Raw genomic sequence first — 21,068 nt, forward strand, 5'->3', positions numbered from 1 at the left:
ATTGGAATCGGTGTGGCCGCCTGTATTGCCTTGCTAATCCTCGTCGCTCTCCTTGTCTGTGTCGCCCTTAAATGTCGCAGGAAAAGCAGGAAGGAGAGCGAAGATGGCCCAGGGAGTAAGTCTTTGGGCGAAGGTGTCGATATAAACTGAACACAAACATCCTTGCAACAACTTTCGTACCCAAACTAAAGAATTATCTACGAATAAACACAACGTTCCGCCTTCAGGCCGTTGTTAACATTTGTGACCCTCCACCACGGAATGAGTCGCATGTCACCTTTGCATGATTTTCATATTTTTACATTTTTCTAAAGAGTTTTTTTATGCTCTATCCAGTGGTGAAAACCGTTTTAGAAAAGAGCGAAAACTGTTTGAGTTATAAGCCTGTGACTAAGGTGACCCTCACACTGTTACCAGACACTCCCCGGACTTATATAAGCCTAGCGCAGAACCGCGCGAGGTGACATGCGACTCATTTCGTGGTGGAGGGTCACATTTGTATGATTGCCTATTCTTCATGGTCGATTTTGGAGGTAGAATTATTTGACCGGCGATCACGAGACCTAACAGAAATCTTTGATCAAAACAATGTGCCAAGTTGAGTACCTTTAAATGGCAAAGAAAGTTTTAATGAAAAAACACGGGAACGAATGATTTAGTTCAGGTACGAAAGTTGTTGCAATCATGACTTTGAGTTAATGTGTCTGTCTGTACAGAATCTGAGTATCTGTACACCTATCTGTCTGTTGTGTGTACCTGTGTTTGTGTCTGTCTGTCTGTCTGCCTATCTGTTGTCTGGCTGTCTGGCTGGCTATATTTCTGACTGTCTGTTTCAATGCCTGTCTGTCTCTATCTTCCTGTCGGTGTGTGTCTTTTCTGAGTCTCGCGATGATTTTGATCTTCAGACTCGATCAGCAACCACATCTACGACCCAGCAGACTTCCCACACAATCACGTGGGAAACTGCGAGAATAACCGTCACCGTCCAAACACCGCCGTTGTTTCTAATGGTGTGCCTTCGCAGACAAGTTCCCGAAGTTTTGACTCGCAGCCTGATGGGGGTTATACCTCCATTGCATCTCCGTTCGACACTGCCTCTTACCTTGTGCCTTTTGCGAACGGTGAGTTATCTTGTTGAATGAATTGGTTGTCTAATGTTTGGTGGTGGGGTGGTGGTGGTATTGGTAGTGTGTGTATGTGTGTGTGTGTGTATGTGTGTGTGTGTGTGTCTGTAATGAACGTTAGTTCATATCGACAGGCTTCACTGTCTGTGGACCGGAAGGTCGCTTACGTCATTTACTTTACGTCATGTATTGACTGTGACGTTTTTCTTTACGTCGGAGACAAGGTTTAGTTTGGATGAGACTATAAGCGTTTTCGATTGTTTTGACGTCATGTTATGATGTAAGTTCCGATAATCAATTTTCTTCCGGCAAAAGAAACGGTTCTTGCACCAGCCGTATCAAGTCGGTATCCAAGAATAAGAAGAAGAAGAGGAAGAAGAATAAGAAGAAGAGGAAGAAGAAGAAGAAGAAGAAGAAGAAGAAGAAGAAGAAGCAGAAGAAGAAGACGAAAGAGAAGAAAGAGAAGGAGATGAAGAAGAAGAAGGGCGACAGCATGCTGTGTCGAAGGTGGGAGGGATGGAGAGAGGAGAGGCGGCTGGGGCCGAGATACACCGCCGACGGAGGATCGTCATTCGTCTAATACCATCTTCAACTTCACCGTCGTATTATCTTCACCGTTGTGTCCGTCTACCATCTTCAATTTCACCGTCGTATTATCTTCATCGTTGTGTCCGTCTACCATCTTCAACTTCACCGTCGTATTATCTTCACCGTTGTGTCCGTCTACCATCTTCAATTTCACCGTCTTAGCTCCGTCAGCTACTGTCTTCATGATTGACTAACTGTTCCAGAAATTCGTGAGATTGTCTGTGTCGTGTACAGTGCCACCTTTATGTGATCATCCTTGTTTAATTGGCATCAAACTTTGTTATTTTTATCTTCGTTGAATAAATGTAGTGTTAAAGTTAAAGTACATTTTATTGGGTTATATGCAAGATTGAACAAGTGAGAATCTGGAAGTAAAAGTGTTTTGTGTTGTATAATCAAATAGTGCGTTTGTTACATTTGGCGAGCTTGCAGCTTTGTGCTAGAAATTTCAAAATTTTCTATGCCTACTTGTTCAATTTTGTTTATAGACCACAATGAAAATTGGGTGTTGTCAGTAATCGGAATAACATTTCTTAGGGTGTACTTTATTTGCTGTGAGTGCATAGATCTTTGTAGAAATTATTTTGATTATGACCAGCTGGAGGACAGGTTGTGGACTTTCACCATCGCGTGCGAAGTAACAGGTTAGTGTTCGGTAATTCTTTAGGTGTTGTTACACATTGTTTTTGCGTATTCGTATGCATAAATTGGTTGGAAAATTTTGGAAAATCATTTTCGCGTGCACATTTCGTGTTGTACATTGGGTTGTCGGTACATTAGTTGCAAAGTGTGAACTAGTGTAAGTGATGATACAGCATATCGGTGATGTATTTTTAGTCTCAGTGTAGTTGCGTGATTGGTAAAAAGTGAAATTTCACAATGGCGGCTTCGGTGAACTGGACAGAACTAGTCCAGCAGTTTGAGGAGGAAGGTAAGGCCTTAGGAAAAACAGATGGAGATCTCAAAAAGTTTGTAGAGGCTTGTTGTCGTGATGAGAGAATGGCAATCAGGACGGCAGCAAGAGAAAGGAATTTGGCTTTGGAAATAAAAGATAGAGAGTTTGAAAGGGAGAAAGATTTGGCTATGCTACTGAAAGAAAAAGAGTGGGAAGCAACAAGGGATCAGAAGGAAAAAGAGTTGGCTTTGGAAAAAGAAAAACTTGCTCTAGAGAAACACTTTAGAGAGGAGCAGTTGCAGTTGGAGCAAGCAAAGTTGAAACAAAAAGCACAGTCTGATGAAGTTAGACGTAAGGATAATGTGGATTCGAAGAAAATGGCCACCAAACCCAAGTTACCATGGTTTGACGAAAAAAATGATGACATAGAGAGTTACTTGCGTCGTTTTGAAAGTTACGCCAAGGCTCTTCATTGGGACGAGTCGGATTGGGCTGGTAGTCTCATTTCTTTGTTGCGAGGTCGTGCTTTGACTTATTCTCAGGAGATTTTGCCATCCGAACAGAATGACTACAATGTGTTGTCCAAGCATTTGTTGAAACGTTTCAGGTGTACTGAGGAGGGATTTCGCCTACAGTTTCGCTCTGTAAAACCAGAATCGAGTGAGAATATGTTCACATTCTTTTCCAGGTTGAAGAGATGTTTCTACAGATGGCAAGAGATGGCGGGGATCGAAGAGAAAGAGAGAAGTTCTAAGCTTGCTGACTTATGCATGCGGGAGCAGATATTGTCAGCTTGTTCGGGTCCTCTGGTAACATTTTTGAAGGAAGGTGCTTATCAAACGGCAGAATCCATGATTGAAGCTGCTGATAGGTATCGAGAAGCTCATCCTACCCAAAACATGGCGGCGAAGGGAAATACCGATCCATTTTTGGCAAATGTTTCGTTACCGGAGGCGGAGAGTCCTCGAGGAGGTGGTTTTGGTGGACATGGAACACAAGGGACATACAACAATAGGTTTCGTCCTAGTGGGAGATTTGTACCAGGTCGTGGCAGAGGTGCTGCTACTGCTAGTGGTGATGTGAGGGGAACTGATTCAAAAGGATTCGCCTTTGGGAGAGGTGGTGGAAATAGTAGAGGATACTTTCAAGGTGCTGTTGGTAAGTGTTGGTGGTGTGGGCAGTCTTCTCACAAGATTGCTGATTGTCCTTCTAAGGCAAAAGACCACAAGGTGAAGAGCGCACATGTGGCTGTTATGTCGGAGAACACAGTTGAGCAGTCTGTTGTGTCGGTTGGTCTGTCAGGCAGTGATGACTTACCAGAGTCAATTCAAACTTGTCAGGGTTCATTGAACGGGATTGAGGTGACAATTATGCTTGATTCTGGTTGTTCGACAGTGGGTGTGCGGAAATCGTTGGTGAGTGATGACCATTTGACTGGCAGGGTGCAGTTGTGTCGGCAGTTTAGTGGAGACGTCGTGCGTCTACCTATTGCTACGGTCAGTTTGGATACTCCTTACTTTTCAGGCGAGGTGGATGCATGTGTGATTAACAATCCAGTGTGCGACGTCATTCTCGGTAAAATTCCGGGATCAACATTTCAGTATGTCGAGGTCACAGCGGCTGTTCAGACAAGAGCTGAGAAAGCAAGGGAACAACGTCATTTTAGGCCTATTCTGACCACAAAAGCGCCGCAGTTGGACATTTCAGCTGAAAAGTTAGCTGAATTGCAGAAGTCGGACGACACATTGAAATCACTTTTCGACAAGGTCGGAGCAGCAAAACAGGAGGATTCAGTGGGATGTGTTACGTCTTTTGTTTTGCGGGATGGTTTGTTGTACCGGAAGGTGTATTCAAAGAAAACTCAAAAGGTGGACTGGCAGGTGGTGGTACCTTTGATTCTGCGAGAGTCTGTGTTGATTGCGGCACACGATGGTTTGTTTGGGGGACACATGGGACCGAACAGCACATTCAAGAGGATTAGTCCAATTTTGTTTTGGCCTGGTTACCGTCAGTACATCAAACAATACTGTCGTTCTTGTCAGGTGTGCCAGAAGACTTGTCCAAAGGGTCGAGTGACGCAAGCACCACTGCAGCCTGTACCTGTGATTGATACTCCATTTTCACGCGTGTGCATTGATCTCATTGGGCCTATGAAACCTGTTTCTGCTCGTGGGCACCAGTACGTACTTACCTTGGTGGATGTGGCTACTCGCTATCCAGAGGCGGTTGCGTTGAAGTCGATTTCTTCAGAGGCGGTGGCGGAGGCTTTGCTGGAAATTTTTTCCAGAACAGGGTTGCCTGATGAAATTTTATCAGACAATGGTTCACAGTTTACTTCTGACCTCATGAGAGAGGTTATGAGACTTCTATCTGTGTCCCAGTTACACAGCACTCCATATCATCCTCAAACGAATGGAGTCGTGGAGCGATTCAACGGCACGTTGAAGACACTTTTGAAGAGAGTGATGTCAGAAAAACCTACGGATTGGGATAGGTACCTACCGTCTGTGCTCTTTGCATACAGGGAAATTCCCCAGGAGGCGACTGGATTTTCTCCCTTTGAACTTTTGTACGGCCGTGTACCAAAAGGTCCATCAGAGTTGTTGTATCATTCATGGACGGAGACTTCAAAGGGCAGTGAGGGGGTACCAGTTTGTCAGTACGTTCAGGAGTTGAAGGACGTGATGTGCGACATGGTGAGGAAAGCCCAGGATGCAGCGCAGTCTGTGTCAAAGAAAAACAGGAAGTACAAGGCGACAAAGATGCGTAAAGTTGAAGTCGGCAAGAAGGTCTTGGTTCTGTTACCAACGGATTTGAACAAAATGGTTTTAAGATGGCGTGGTCCATTTGAAGTGATCAAAAAGGTGAACGCTGTGGATTATGTGGTGGAGACTGCACCGGGAGTTCAAAAAATGTTCCACATTAATCTCTTGCGTGAGTTTGTCACGAGGCCTGAAACAATTCCAAGAGTCGTGGTTGCATCGATTGGGGTGATTGCTGATTCAAATTCAGTGGGTGATGCAGATGTTTTCAAAGTGAAGCTAGAGGCTGTTCCTACTGTGCAGACTGAGACGGTGGAAGATGTCATCATCAACAGTGAATTGTCAGAAAAGTCAGTTTCAGAGTTGAAAGCTGTGTTTCAGAAACACGCAGATAACATGACTGATCTTCCAGGCACAGTCGACTTGATTGAGCATGTTTGTGAAGTCCCAGAAGGAACTGTGGTCAATGTGAAACAGTACCCATTACCATTTGAGTCTCAGAAGACAGTGGAGGAAGAAGTGAAAAAGATGATAGATTTAGATGTGATTGAACCATCTTCATCTGCTTTTGCTTCACCTGTGGTATTGGTGAAAAAGAAAGACAACACCACTCGATTTTGTATCGATTTCCGTGGGCTGAACAAAGTCACAAAATTTGATGCAGAACCAATACCTGACCCAGAAGCACTGTTTGCATCATTGCAAGGGAAGAAATTCTTCACAAAATTTGACCTCACAAAAGGCTATTGGCAGATTAAAATGGCCGAAAAGGACAGAGAGAAGACCGCTTTCCGTACCCCAAACTCAGGTTTGTTCCATTTCAAGAAAATGCCGTTTGGAATGTCGACAGCACCAAGCACTTTCGCTAAAATGATGAGGATGTTACATCTGGAGCAGTTCCAGGCTTTGCATTTCTTTGACGACATTCTCTTGGCGACGGAGAACTGGAAAGACCATTTGACTTGTGCGGACAAACTGCTGACTGAACTGGGGAAACATGGGTTGACGGTCAGACCGACCAAGGTTGAGGCAGGATTCACCAGCGTTGAGTTTTTGGGACACATGGTGGGTGAAGGCAAAATGCGGCCTGTACCAAAGAAAGTGTCAAAAATCTTGAACGTTACAGTACCAACTACCAAAAAGCAGGTCCGCGTTCTGTTAGGCTTGATCGGTTTCTTTCGCCGGTATGTTCCAAACTTTGCGTCTGTGGTCGCGCCGCTCGTGAACTTGACAAAGAAAAACCAACCGAGCAAAGTCAAGTGGAGTGAGAAGTGTCAAACTGCTTTTGACACGGTGAAGCAAATTTTGTCATCAGAACCAGTGGTTGTGTTGCCAGATTTTGCAAAACCATTCACGGTTCGATCGGATGCATCGTCGTCTGGCATTGGTGCGGTTCTCATGCAAGCAGACGATGGTGGGAGTCTCCACCCTGTTCTGTACGCTAGCAGAAAACTGTTGGATAGGGAGACTAGGTATTCCACAGTGGAGAGAGAATGCCTTGCACTGGTTTGGGCTGTGGACAAATTCCACAGATACTTGTTCGGAACCCACTTTTGTGTCGAAACTGATCACAGACCATTGACATACTTGAAGCAGTCCAAAACCAGCAACGGCCGTCTGTTGCGTTGGGCGTTGTCTCTCCAGGACTACTCGTTTTCGGTAGTTCCCATTGATGGTGTTCGCAATTTTGAGGCGGATGTCTTGTCACGATTGAGCCAGTGAATTTTTTTTTTTTACAGAAATTTGTCGAACGCTGTTGTACAAAGTCAAAGACAAGCTGTGTTACTGTCTTTGATTTCCATTCTAAGGTCATGATGTTGTTCATTAGTTTGAAAATGTTCATGAAAATTTCTAGTTAATTAACACCTCAATTTCGTGCGTATTCACATGTAGCAAACATCCATGAGAGTAGTACCGTTGTGAGTTGTTTCGGTCTTACATTAGGGGAATTTTCTGAGACAGAGGAAGTTGTACTCAGAATGTTGGTGTTTGGAATTATGGGCCCTAATTAGTTCCAAAATCAACAAGTGTATTTTTGCTAAGTAACGGCATGAAAGTTTACTTAGTAAATGGTAGTGAGCATTGTAATGGTTGTATACATCTAGGTGATATAATCCATTTGGCTATAGGCTAGGCCTATATTTTACATGCATTTTGGCATGTTTGGCTCATTTATTGGACTATTGTTTGACTTAGTGGTGATAAGTCAATGTGGTTGTTAGTCCTGTGTTATGTAAGAATCGATGCACTCTCGGGAAATAACTTAGGTTGTTCTAGCTAATCTATGTGCTGAAGCACTACCTAGATTGTGGTTGATATTTTTTGTGTTAAATATTGGATAATTTTTTTCTAAAAACTTGTTCAAATCAGTTCACAAGTTTTTTATTGGGGGAAAGGGGTGATGTAATGAACGTGAGTTCATATCGACAGGCTTCACTGTCTGTGGACCGGAAGGTCGCTTACGTCATTTACTTTACGTCATGTATTGATGACGTTTTTCTTTACGTCGGAGACAGGGTTTAGTTTGGATGAGACTATAAGCGTTTTCGATTGTTTTGACGTCATGTTATGATGTAAGTTCCGATAATCAATTTTCTTCCGGCAAAAGAAACGGTTCTTGCACCAGCCGTATCAAGTCGGTATCAAAGAATAAGAAGAAGAAGAGGAAGAAGAATAATAAGAAGAGGAAGAAGAATAAGAAGAAGAGGAGGAAGAAGAAGAAGAAGAAGAAGAAGAAGAAGCAGAAGAAGAAGACGAAAGAGAAGAAAGAGAAGGAGATGAAGAAGAAGAAGGGCGACAGCATGCTGTGTCGAAGGTGGGAGGGATGGAGAGAGGAGAGGCGGCTGGGGCCGAGATACACCGCCGACGGAGGATCGTCATTCGTCTAATACCATCTTCAACTTCACCGTCGTATTATCTTCACCGTTGTGTCCGTCTACCATCTTCAATTTCACCGTCGTATTATCTTCATCGTTGTGTCCGTCTACCATCTTCAACTTCACCGTCGTATTATCTTCATCGTTGTGTCCATCTACCATCTTCAATTTCACCGTCTTAGCTCCGTCAGCTACTGTCTTCATGATTGACTAACTGTTCCAGAAATTCGTGAGATTGTCTGTGTCGTGTACAGTGCCACCTTTATGTGATCATCCTGGTTTAATTGGCATCAAACTTTGTTATTTTTATCTTCGTTGAATAAATGTAGTGTTAAAGTTAAAGTACATTTTATTGGGTTATATGCAAGACTGAACAAGTGAGAATCTGGAAGTAAAAGTGTTTTGTGTTGTATAATCAAATAGTGCGTTTGTTACAGTGTCTCTCTCTCTCTCTCTCTCTCTCTCTCTCTCTCTCTCTCTCTCTCTCTCTCTCTCTCTCTCTCTCTCTCTCTCTCTCTCTCTCTCTCTCTCTCTCTCTCAGCGTATCACCAAAGGCATTACCCAATACAGGCAACCTGGTCTGAGGAAAATGGTCAGTATGTCAATTGTTTTTTTCTGTTTTGTTTTTGTGGTCCACATGTAAAAATTAAAAAAAACCAATTAAAAACAATTCAACAAAATAGTGTGACAGGGAGACTACCGTCGCCCTTCACAACAGACTCTGCAGAGTTGTTCGCCTTAGAAGTTGCGAGCTATTTATAGCTCGCAAGGCAACACCTGTGCATTGTAGAGTTCTGTTTGTGATGGGGTCTGGCGGCTTTTGTCTCTCTGTATGTTCATGGATTCCTTTGCGAATGCATAACAGTTTTTATAGGGCTCAGAAAAAAGCTCTAAAATTCTCAATCCTGTTTGATTGGACTTCGCCTCCAAAGGTGATTGTGGTGTTTCGGCACTCGGTTACAATAGGTATCTTGAATCTTCGTTAACATACGAAAACCCCCCACTAGTTTTCTTACTTTCGTGTACGGTATATTATGCAGTCGAGAGCTCTTACTGGGTTATGTACAGACAATGAACTGAAGTTGAAATTTCAACAGCCAGCGGAAGTGACGTAGCAGCTGGTGGCAGCCATGATGATAAGGCATGCCGGGACCACACCTACATGAGTCGCATCAGTATGGACTTACCGCCGACACGCTATGAAACAATGCATGCGCCTTTGTCGACCCAAAGCAGTAAGCAATGGATTCATTATTGTGATGTATTTAGCTGTAGATTGAAGACAGCAACAAGTTATTCTTACATTTGTGAGTAGTGTGTATTATATAGGTGTATTTAAAGATGAAATTTATGCCTAAGACGAAAGGTTTGACATGTTTTACAGTATATTGTTAGTGAATTCCACACAAGCGATCCCCAGTAAGATAAACTGGATTTATGTAAATCAATGCGTGGGAGTGGTAGCGTATAGTTTAAAAGCCCAGCTCGAACAGGTCTTGGATATATGGAGGTGTTTTTACATAAAATCACAAGCATTTAACAAGAAATGATGTTGTTGAGGAAGAATGTTTAGTTGAGTGTTTTTGTCTTGAGTAGTTTCTGATGAGGTTTTCAAGAAACAATGACAAGAATGTTTAGTTGAGTGTATTTGTCTTGAGTAGTTTCTGATGAGGTTTTCAAGAAACAACGAGACAAGAATGTTTAGTTGAGTGTATGTGTCCTAAGTAGTTTCTGATAAGGTCTTCAAGAAAACCTAGTAGTTTATGAAATAAATTAAAATTCAAGAAAACCAAGTTCTCTCTCTCTCTCATTGTGAGCAAGAGAGAGAGAGAGAGAGAGAGAGAGAGAGAGAGAGAGAGAGAGAGAGAGAGAGAGAGAGAGAGAGAGAGAGAGAGACGCAGACGCAGATATCCTTGTATTTGTATAAAGCCTTTAAATTAAGAGATGTTTTAACCTCTTAGTTAAATAACGTGTAATGTATGTTTTAATCCGTAGTGTTGTGCGATTGTTATGTTGTACCTTTTTTGCACCTGATGAGTTAAATTATTTGCAACGTTAACCATTTGTTCACACTCCTTCATAAGGGGCTATGGCCTATTGAATACATTATCTGCGTCTGAGAGAGAGAGAGAGAGAGAGAGAGAGAGAGAGAGAGAGAGAGAGAAAGAAAGAGAGAGAGAGAGAGAGATATGTTTATTTTGGGGGTAATGTAAATGAACCAATAAAGAAAGAAAGACTGAAGAGATCAAACAGACTGACTGACTGAAAGAAAGAAAGAATCACACCAATATATCCGTGCAAAACGTCTTTAATGAAGTCGTGTCCATTGCTTCTATCCAGAGGTTAAACCTTCGAGCCAGCACACCAAGAGCGAGGAAAAGATGGAGGAGGAGGAAGAGGAAAACCTTGAGAACGAAAAAGCAGAGGCGGCGGAGGCCAGTTTTCTGGCATCTGGTTTTCAGATGAAAGGTACAGTGGAACCCCCCCTTTTAAGATCTCCAAAAATCGGACAAAATCAGGTCTTCTAAAGGAGGGAGTCTTAAAACGGGGGTAAATTTACAGAGGTTATGAATGGAAAGTCTGAGAAAGCAAGGTCTTAGAAGGGGAGAAGTCTTAAAACGGGGGTACATTTACAGAGGTTATGAATGGAAAGTCTGAGAAAGCAAGGTCTTAGAAGGGGAGAAGTCTTAAAACGGGGGTACATTTACAGAGGTTATGAATGGAAAGTCTGAGAAAGCAAGGTCTTAGAAGGGGAGAAGTCTTAAAACGGGGGTAAATGTACAGAGGTTATGAACGGAAAGTCTGAGAAAGCAAGGTCTTAGAAGGGGAGAAGTCTTAAAACGGTGGTACATTTACAGAGGTTATGAATGGAAAGTCTGAGAAAGCAAGGTCTTAGAAGGGGAGAAGTCTTAAAACGGGGGTAAATGTACAGAGGTTATGAATGGAAAGTCTGAGAAAGCAAGGTCTTAGAAGGGGAGAAGTCTTAAAACGGGGGTACATTTACAGAGGTTATGAATGGAAAGTCTGAGAAAGCAAGGTCTTAGAAGGGGAGAAGTCTTAAAACGGGGGTAAATGTACAGAGGTTATGAATGGAAAGTCTGAGAAAGCAAGGTCTTAGAAGGGGAGAAGTCTTAAAACGGGGGTACATTTACAGAGGTTATGAATGGAAAGTCTGAGAAAGCAAGGTCTTAGAAGGGGAGAAGTCTTAAAACGGGGGTAAATGTACAGAGGTTATGAATGGAAAGTCTGAGAAAGCAAGGTCTTAGAAGGGGAGAAGTCTTAAAACGGGGGTAAATGTACAGAGGTTATGAATGGAAAATCTAAGAAAACAGGGTCTTCAAAAGAAGAGATTCTTAAATTGCGGGGTATGAAAGGGGGGGGGGGGGTGTGTGGTCTCACTGTAGGTCATACACTTATTCAAGGCACACTCATTCTTGTGAAAACAGTTCGGCTCACTCTCCCAGATCTCAGCCGGTGTAACACGAGAAAATTACTCCCACGAGATTTTTACTCCGGAGTAAAAATTTCGTCGAAAATGTCACTCCCTTTACGAACAAAGTACTCCCCCATTACACGAGAAAATGACTCCCCACGACAGGTGAGTTCCGAGTAAACATTTCGTACACAAATGTTACTTCCCTGACGAATAAAGAGCAAATAAATCACTTCACCCTAACACGAGCAATTTAACTTCCCATGCCAGGTGTACAAAATGTATACTCCCCTGTTAGTCTTGGTGGTGGAAGGGGTGGAGGGAGGGTAGCGCGACATTCGTTTGCGCGAGATCACATATTGGCATTATCCCTTTGCCCGCATCCCATTTTCGCGAACGAGAATTATACTGGAAGTAAAAAAAAATGGGGAGTAAAAATTACGTGGAGGGAGTAATTTTTTCGTGCCTTGGGGAGTTCTTTTCTCGTACGAAAGGTGTACTCGGACTAAGTATTTCGTACGAAATGTTTACTCCGGAGTAAATTTTTCGTGGAGTAAAAATGTCGTGTTACACCGGCTTCTACATAGGATCAAGCAAGACCGTCCCTCGATTTTTGCACATGCCGAAAAATCGACACTGTGATGAGTTGGAATTTGTTTTTATCATATAAAAATTCACCACATTCCAGCTGTGCACAGTGTGCATCCAGACCATTACGTGTTGGTATGTGACCAAGTGGAGGGGCGGTCTTATCCTATGTAACTAAAGGCCTGCCCAGATCTGAGATGGTGAGCCCAATTGTTTTCATGAGAAGAGTGTGCCTTTACATTATCAAGTTTTAATGTTGTTGCTGTTGTGGCTGTAGCTGAGGATGTGTGTGTAGGTTGTTCTTGTGTGGAGGTTGCTTTTTAAGCATACAGTCCTTCCCGTATGAATGATCATCTCAGCCACTAAAGCCGATCTGCCCAGGCTTTTAGCTCAGATCAGATCATCCTTACACATTAACACACACGATGTACCACAGTTCAACGGCTTAGCCACATTCTCATGAATTATTTATTCTTATTTTTACAGACGATTAGGCTTCGATTACATTAAAAAAAACAACCAATTGACATTCATGATGCAAAATCAGGGTTGTTAATTTTTCCCGACATTACTTAATTTTAAAAAGAATCTGGCTTCGTGATGTGTTGAAATGTTACTCCCGTTCGGAGGTCTTTATGTAAATCGATTTTTATTTTACTTTCAGATGCCGAGTACATTCACATCAACAACACTGCCATTCCGTTGTCGGACCTAGTCTGATGAACCCTCGTACCTAAAGCAAGAGCCATTCGTACTATAACGCAAGAACTCTCGTACCCAACGCAAGAATTATCGTACTTTAACGCAATAACTATCGTACCCAGCACAAGAACCCTCGTACCTAACACAGAAAATGTGTACCTCACGCAAGAACCCTCGTACCTAATGCAAGAACCTTTGTACCTAACACAAGAACCCTCGTACCTAAAGCAAGACCCCTCGTACTATAACGCAAGAACTATTGTACCGAGCACAAAAACTGACTCTCGTACCTAAAACAGAACCGTCGTACCTCACGCAAGAACCCGCTTGTCTCACGCAAACCTTAATTGTCGTCACTGTGGATCAAATGTTCATTGGGTAGAGAAGTGAACGAAGTGTGTATGCTTCACCATTTGCACATTTTGTGTGTGTATTGTTTTGTTCATTTTTCATGATTGTGATATTTTGCTTGCCTACTGTGAGCACTTTATTAGCTATTAGTAAACGAACATATATCTTAAAATAGAATTCACTTGTTTATCATTGAGTAATTCATACTTCTGATGGATAAGTAAGTATTTTCTTTTTAAATAATGTTAGATGGTACGTAACATGTTTTCTTGAGCGCATTACAATGTATTCACATGTATTTTGCTTGTTCCTACGCTATTCAGTCTTGGTTTGCTTGCTAGATGTTTGTTATCTTGTTTCGTCTTTTAGAGAGAGAGAGAATTGAATTGAATTGAATTGACATTTATTTTACGAGGGTGACAGAATAAGCAATGCATAAATGCTTCTTTTCATCCGGCCCTCGCCCACTGAGGGGTAACAAACAAGAAGAAATAAAAGATAAGTTTAACAATAGTACAAATGACATATTTACCATAATTAACATGTCAAGCAACCAATAAGACATTTTAAGATGCATTAGGATTCTTTAGCAATGCTTGAAAATTATATATAACAGGGAAATATAAAAGAGAGAGAGAGAGAGAGAGAGAGAGAGAGAGAGAGAGAGAGAGAGAGAGAGAGAGAGAGAGAGAGAGAGAGAGACAAGACAAGACAAGAAAAGACAAAATGTTTATTATCGAGGGTAATAGATAAGCAAGAATATATGCTTTTTTACATCCAGCCCTCGCCCGAAGACACGGTCAACAGGAACAGAAAACATAATAATCAAAGAACTATCACAGCAAACTTAACACATTACTGTATATAGAGATACATAAGTTTGTTTTGTTTTTTTAGAGAGAGAGAGAGACCAAGAGAGAGATAGAGAGGAAGCGCGATACAGAGGGAGAGAGAGAGAGAGAGGGGGGGGAGAGAGATAGAGAGAGAGAGAGAGAGGGAGGGAGGGGGAGAGAGAGAAGAGAGAGAGAGAGATAGGGAGAGAGAGAGGGGGAGGGAGAGAGGGAGGGAGGGGGAGAGAGAGAGGGAGGGAGGGGGAGAGAGAGGGAGGGAGGGGGAGAGAGGGAGAGAGAGAGGGGGAGGGAGGGGAGAGAGAGAGAGGGAGAGAGAGAGAGGGGGGGGGGGACTACGAGAAACGACACTATGAATAAAGCTTTTTATCGAAGTGATACTGCAGCTGGTGTGGATGGTTGTATTGTCTATTTTTTTAACAAAATACTTAAAGTTACCATGTGTTATAAAATAGATGTGTGCATACTGCGGTTGAAGTAATCATTGTTAGAAAATAAAGGTGTAAGCATACATATCACTACAATACCAATCGTTTGAAAATTAGATGTGCATATTGTTGTTTTGATAACCATAATTACAGCTTACCGGCTGCGCCGGGGACCCGGCTTTGCCGGGTGTACGCCGGCTTTGTCGGCGCACCGCACGAAGGAAGGGAGATAAACGCGCAAAACACTGGAGAAGAGTAATACCCGGCTTTGCCGGGACAGTGACCTTCTAAAAATAGTATAACGGGAATATGGATTGAGCGTTGTCGACAGTGACCTTCTAAAAATAGAAACGGGAATATGGATTGACGCCACACGAAGGAAGGGAGATAAACGCTGAAAACACTGGAGAAGATAAGGAAGAGTTACTGGGAATGGATCCAGAGAAAAACCAAAATCGGTTCAGCGCTGCGCGCTGAGAGCACGTGTTGAAATATCTCATCGACCAGGTTGTGTCCGGGGTGTACCTGAACATGGCCACCAAATTTGAAAGAGATCCATCGAGAACTTTGGCCGTGCATCGCGGACACACACACACACACACACACACACACAAGTCGTATATATATATAGATATCTCTCCTACACTTTACCGTGAGAAACTGAGTGACCTTGAACGTTCGCACAGTGACTTCTCCACCGGATGTGATATTCAGCAACCGTGTTTAAAGTTTGTGATTAAAGCGTTTGATTGGTAACTTTGTTGTTCTTGTTGTTGTTGTTGTTGTGTTAAAGACAGAGAGAGAGAGAGCCTGAGAGAGAGAGAGAGAGAGAGAGAGAGAGAGAGAGAGAGAGAGAGAGAGAGAGAGAGAGAGAGAGAGAGAGAGAGAGTGAGGGAGAGACAGAGAGAGAAAGAGACAGAGAGAGAGAGGGAGAGAGACTATTGTTATAAACACTCAGATCTGAGGAACAACACATAGAGCACACGGGGGACAAGATGAGTCAGACTTTAATCAAATGAGTGTGTCCTGTTCATCACATGCGTGTGAGTTTTTCAGACACGTGTCATTCTGACATACGTCACACACACTTTTTCTGCAAAACGAAACTACTTTTGGAATCGCTGTTGAAAACTTGGATCAGGTCGCGAGGGAAGACACTGTGGAATGCACATGTGTATCCCGAGTTCAACTCCTGGTGGCACCATACAGAGAGACATGCACTGACTGTTCGCGCCACACTCCCTGTAACTGTTGCTCGCCGCTAGGACCCATTTTGTTGTGGAATATTCGTTTACACTTTTGAGACCTTCAGTGCTGTTGAAGACGCTGTTCTTGTACATCACATGGTTACGGTTACCAAGCTGGTCACTCACCTGCCTGCATGCTGCAAGAGATGGACCGAAAGAAAAACAATCAAATTTATTCTTTCAAGAGATTGGTGTTTATATAAACACTTTTTTTTCAATTGATGCCTCAGGGAGATTTTGACACCAATATGAAGATTTTGTAAGTGACTTACCCTATTCCATTTACCCATAACACAGATTATACAGTATGTGTACGCCTATAAGTGTACCCTATGCATAAATCAAGGCTATATGCTGCCACTGTGCCAGTATATTCCAAAGTGTGACCACCGTTCCCATCCACCCACCTACCCCCCCCCCCCCCAATCCCCTCCCCCCTCCGCCCCCACCCACTGGAGGAGGTTTTACTGTATAGAAAATTTGATAACACACAATAGTGTATTTTTGTGGGTTTTTTTACATTTAGTCAAGTTTTGACTAAATGTTTTAACATAGAGGGGGGAATCGAGACGAGGGTCGTGGTGTATGTGTGTGTGTGTGTGTGTGTGTGTAGAGCGATTCAGAGTAAACTACTGGACCGATCTTTATGAAATTTTACATGAGAGTTCCTGGGTATGATATCCCCAGATAGGCCGGACTTTGGTATTGCATTTCAGCATGGAGGCTTGCAAATTAATTAATGACTTTGGTCATTAAAAATCTGAAAATTGTAATTAAAATTATTTTTTTATAAAACGATCCAAAATTACTTTTATTTTATTTTTCATCATGTTCTGATTCCAAAAACATATAAATATGTTATATTCGAATTAGAAACAAGCTCTGAAAATTAAAAATTTAAAAATTATGATTAAAATTAAATTTCCGAAATCGTTTTAAAAACTATTTCATCTTATTCCTTGTCGGTTCCTGATTCCAAAAACATATAGATATGATATGTTTGGATTAAAAACACGCTCAGAAAGTTAAAACGAAGAGAGGTACAGTAAAGCGTGCTATGAAGTACAGCGCAACCGCTACCGCGCCAAACAGGCTCGTCACTTTCACTGCCTTTTGCAATAGCGGCGGACTACGTTCAGTTTCATTCTGTGAGTTCCACAGCTTTACTAAATGTAGTAATTTCGCCTTACGCGACTTGTTTTTACTCAGACAGTGGTGCATTTTTTGCCGAGTTTAAGAAACAATGAATTAATACAATCTAGGCAAAAAAGTGGTGGAACATGTTTTTAGAAATACTACAGCCGCAAAAGGTCTACGTGTCTTATGATTATGACAAAACCAACACTTTTCTTTCATTAAAACCTGATCCTGGCAGATGTCATTTCTCAGCAAGTTTGGGGAAGGGCTCCTAATATGGACCACTTTTTGTTTCATGCTGATAACTAGCTTGTTTTCTTGCGAAGAAGTTTCATTTTGTGTTTGGTAGTCCTTCTCTCTTAGGTTAACCGTTAGGCCTAATAAGAGTGAAATAGCTTCGATAGACATTCAGCAAAAATTGAATACAGAAAAAAATCACAAATGGTCCATATTAGGAGCATGGGCGCCTAATATGGACCAGTGAAGCGGCCTTCACGAATCACTGTAAAAAGCATAGTGGGGCTCGTATGTTGCAGACGCACTCATAAATCATTCACATCTTGCAACAAACATCATACTTTGTGGTATTGTTCCTTATAATTATTTAAGGGATTTCAGATACAGAGCCACTTCAGAAATCGTTTTTTTTGTCTTTGACAGGGAATAAAAGGCTGCATTTACAGCAGACGAAATTCGTACCAAAAGCGCTCAGCAGTAAATATTCCCAACTCAGCAAATGTAAAATTCAATGGTTTACCATGCACCAGAAGTTGTCTGCTGATAACACATGCATGACATAAATACTCTTATGAGTATTTTTGTGTTCTGGTATTTAATTTGATCGTTTTTAGAATTTTATATATCCGCAGCATGAAAATTCAAGATGGCGGCCTCCGCAACATTGCGTGTTTTGATTTGAGCGAAAACAACGTTTCTGAAGGTAAGTTTTCAAGAATACGCATCCATTCACCAATGTCACATCATTTTACTGTTTAATTCTCCCCTGGGGTCTGTTATTCATCGGGTGAAGCGCTGAAATGCAGAGTAATCTTGCAATAGCTCATCAAGCTGGATTGTGATGCTGATAGATCTAGATCTATCTGTTGATTACAAGTAAGGAAATCATGATCGCCACGCTGGTGATTTTAAACAGATTAAACGAACTTTGAATAAAAGGCGAGGAGAAAGAGATTGTTCATGGTATGATAAATGATTAGTCCTGCCTACGTTAAGGACTTCCATAAGGTGGGGAGGGGTAGAGTCAAAAACTGAGTGAGGGTAGGCCAGATAGTAGGATGACCAGCTGGAGATAAAAACACTCCACTCCCCATGTCTTTACAGTGTTGTGATCAAACTTTCAAAGACGGTAGGTAACAGACAAAAGCATACAGTGCATGCTAATCAAATGAGATAAGTGGTTTTGAAAAATGAAGAGGTACCGCTCTTTGAGTTTTACAATTTTGGTTTGTTGCTTGTTTCTCATCCTTTTGCTTATTTTAAGTTGACCGTGCATTGGTGTGAATTTTATTTTTACAGGATATATACAAGAGTTACACCACATGCCGGTTCCTGGGAACAAGCGTTCTGCATTTATTCCGGTGCCACAGAAGGGAGCCGATTTCACTAGTACTACTGTATCAAGGTTTGTTACCTAATACATCTTAACAGTAAGATTTTTTTATTTGTATTAATTGGAACATGTTTGCACATCATTTGTAAGCGACCTCTGTTAATTTGATGGGTTTAACGTACGAACCCTCACTATGGTCAACATTCTGTTAGCGACTGTTTGAAGCGAATAAATGTAGCGGTCAGAAAGATTCCAGAATCAGTTGGGTCATTGGAAACTGTGTTTGTTTGTTTTTTAACCTGAAACAGTAAGAATTATACGAATTCATGAAATATAATTTTCTTTCATTTTGGTCTGTTGTGTGAAGACTTGCTAACCCGGCTTTGACCGACTCTCTGAGATAGTAAACATTATTCAAATACATTCAAATAAAAATGTCACTTTTCATCTTTTGTGTGAAGGGTACCACAGGCTGATTTCCTGCACCATGGATGTAGAGGAGGCCAGACAGTCTGCTTCTCATTCCAGCTGTGTTGCGTTTTTTTCTGCTCGTGAAGTGTATCGCCACATTGCCAAAGCCATTGGCCAAGAGAAGTCACCCTGTCTGCCCATTTTGCATAGCCTTACAGGCTGTGACACTATGTCGTTCTTCAATGGTATTGGGGAATCAGAAGGCTTGGGAAGTATGGCAAGCATTTGAAGACGTCACTCAAACTTTCTTCAGGTTGTCTGCTCCTCTTTGTAAGCTGAGTACCACTGACAGGGCAGCACAAGAGCTTTTTGGTGTACATTTGTAGGACAAAACCAGCAACGTACTGGGTGTAAACAGTGCTAGACGGTACCTCTTCAGTAAAAAGAGCTGCCAAATTGACCATAATCCCCTTACAAGTGAGGTGCTGCTGCAGGACATGAGATTGAGAAGAGCCATCTACCTATTAGACTTCCAAACTCTGTGGGCTGGCAGTTCAAGGCTGGAAAGTGGGAGTCATTCTGGACGAGCTTTCAAGAGGTATCCAGCGTGTGCCGAGAACTCATGAGGTGTGCCTGCAAGAAGAGCTGTACAACAAAACGCTGGAAATGCTGCTAAGAAGGACTGCAGAGCACAGCTCTCTGCAAATGTGCTTGCATGCCTGTGAAAACTGTCAGCATCTAAACTGTGCAAAAATATTATTGCAACCATTTTCATACCCCAACTCAAACTTTTATTCCTGTGTCATTTTATTCAAACTGTCTATGCCATTAAAGGCTTGCATCTTCGCTATCTGGCACATTTTTTTTTAACATCATCATTTACGCCGTCAAAATAAGGATAACCTTGACGTGACAAAGAGATGTGACAAAAACTTCGGGTACCTTTTAAAAAGCCGACGACAATTCCTGAGGCACAACTGGGTCACTGTTGTATACGAAGAGAAAGTCAACTTGATTATCCATCCAGAACAGGTTGTTTTATTTCGCCATCTTGCATATTTCTAGTGTTGTGCCATTGTACCTACTGATGTATGTGTCGATCTCACGGATGAGATGTTTATGTGTCAAATTTGAGGGATACCCAAGTCAACTAAAATCCATGTATTTTAGCAATGACCAAGTGGGTTGCGTTGAAACTTTCAGGAATGTGTGTCTACGCACGAGGCGTAGTTCAACCGTTTGAGTACACTTTCAAATCTTCACGAAATAATATTTTAAAAACTGCCACAGGTTTGTTGACTTACATCCCACATATGTTTGACTTCGCATGTATATATGACAGATGGTTGTTTCAAGTACTGCCAAAGTTTCTTTTGAGTATAGACACTTGCCGGAATGTGCTAGTTGTGTAAACACATGAGAACAAACAACGTTTTCGAAATACAGCGATTATGCATTTTAGTCGACTTTTGAGTTGATACATTACATTTTTATCAGTTTTATTTTGGGGGTACCCTTATTTGGGCGGCGGTCAAATAACCCATGTAAAGGCCACCTTTTATCTTAAAAGTGTTCCAGTTAGCCAAGTTGAGTGCCCTCAATAGCATACATTGAATATAACAGCACAGGAATGAATGTTTTCGTTTTGGTATGAAAATTGGTGCAATATATTTATTTTTGCACAGTTTAGGTAATCCACAAATTCTTCAACCCTGCCACCCACACCGTCCAATCATTCTCTGCACCAACAATTCATGTATTGTTTTGTTTAAAAATGTGTTTGTGTTAGTTTCTATTGCAAGAGAATGTCTTGTAGCATCAAAAATGCCTAAATACCCTTTTATTGGCGGCCATTTTGAAAATTGTAAAAAAACTACTGATTTCTTAATTTTTTCACGGTGGCTCTGTATCAGGTTTTGTTAAGCAAAAGCAAATGTCCATTTACGCCAAATTTGCTGTTAATCACATGAAGTGAAATATGCCTAACATACCCAACCGTTTACACTGGCGGCCATTTTGAATTTTTTTTAAAAAACTACCCATTTTTTATTTTTCGCGATGGCTCTGTATCAGGTTTTGTTAAGCACATAAAACTCTTCATATTTGCT

General features: G+C 41.8%; 1 protein-coding gene across 2 annotated transcripts in view; it reads left to right on the plus strand.

The window, feature by feature from the left end:
* The window catches only part of LOC138973517 (uncharacterized), a 22,090-nt gene extending 7,784 nt beyond the window's left edge, over positions 1-14,306 (plus strand). Inside the window, exons 6-10 of one of the 2 annotated variants that reach the window (XM_070346222.1) lie at positions 1-115; positions 906-1,121; positions 9,343-9,480; positions 10,586-10,714; positions 12,367-12,485. The exon at positions 1-115 is cut by the window's left edge and continues 29 nt beyond it. In XM_070346222.1, coding sequence (XP_070202323.1) covers positions 1-115; positions 906-1,121; positions 9,343-9,480; positions 10,586-10,714; positions 12,367-12,440 — 672 coding nt within the window. In that variant the 3' untranslated portion in view covers positions 12,441-12,485. Of the gene's footprint in view, positions 116-905; positions 1,122-9,342; positions 9,481-10,585; positions 10,715-12,366; positions 12,486-12,930 lie in introns of those variants that run through there. The other variant, XM_070346223.1, reaches the window with a different exon arrangement.
* Positions 14,307-21,068: the final 6,762 nt, after the last annotated feature.

Source organism: Littorina saxatilis, linkage group LG8 (assembly GCF_037325665.1).
Source record: "Littorina saxatilis isolate snail1 linkage group LG8, US_GU_Lsax_2.0, whole genome shotgun sequence".
NCBI classification, from domain to species: Eukaryota; Metazoa; Mollusca; class Gastropoda; order Littorinimorpha; family Littorinidae; genus Littorina; species Littorina saxatilis.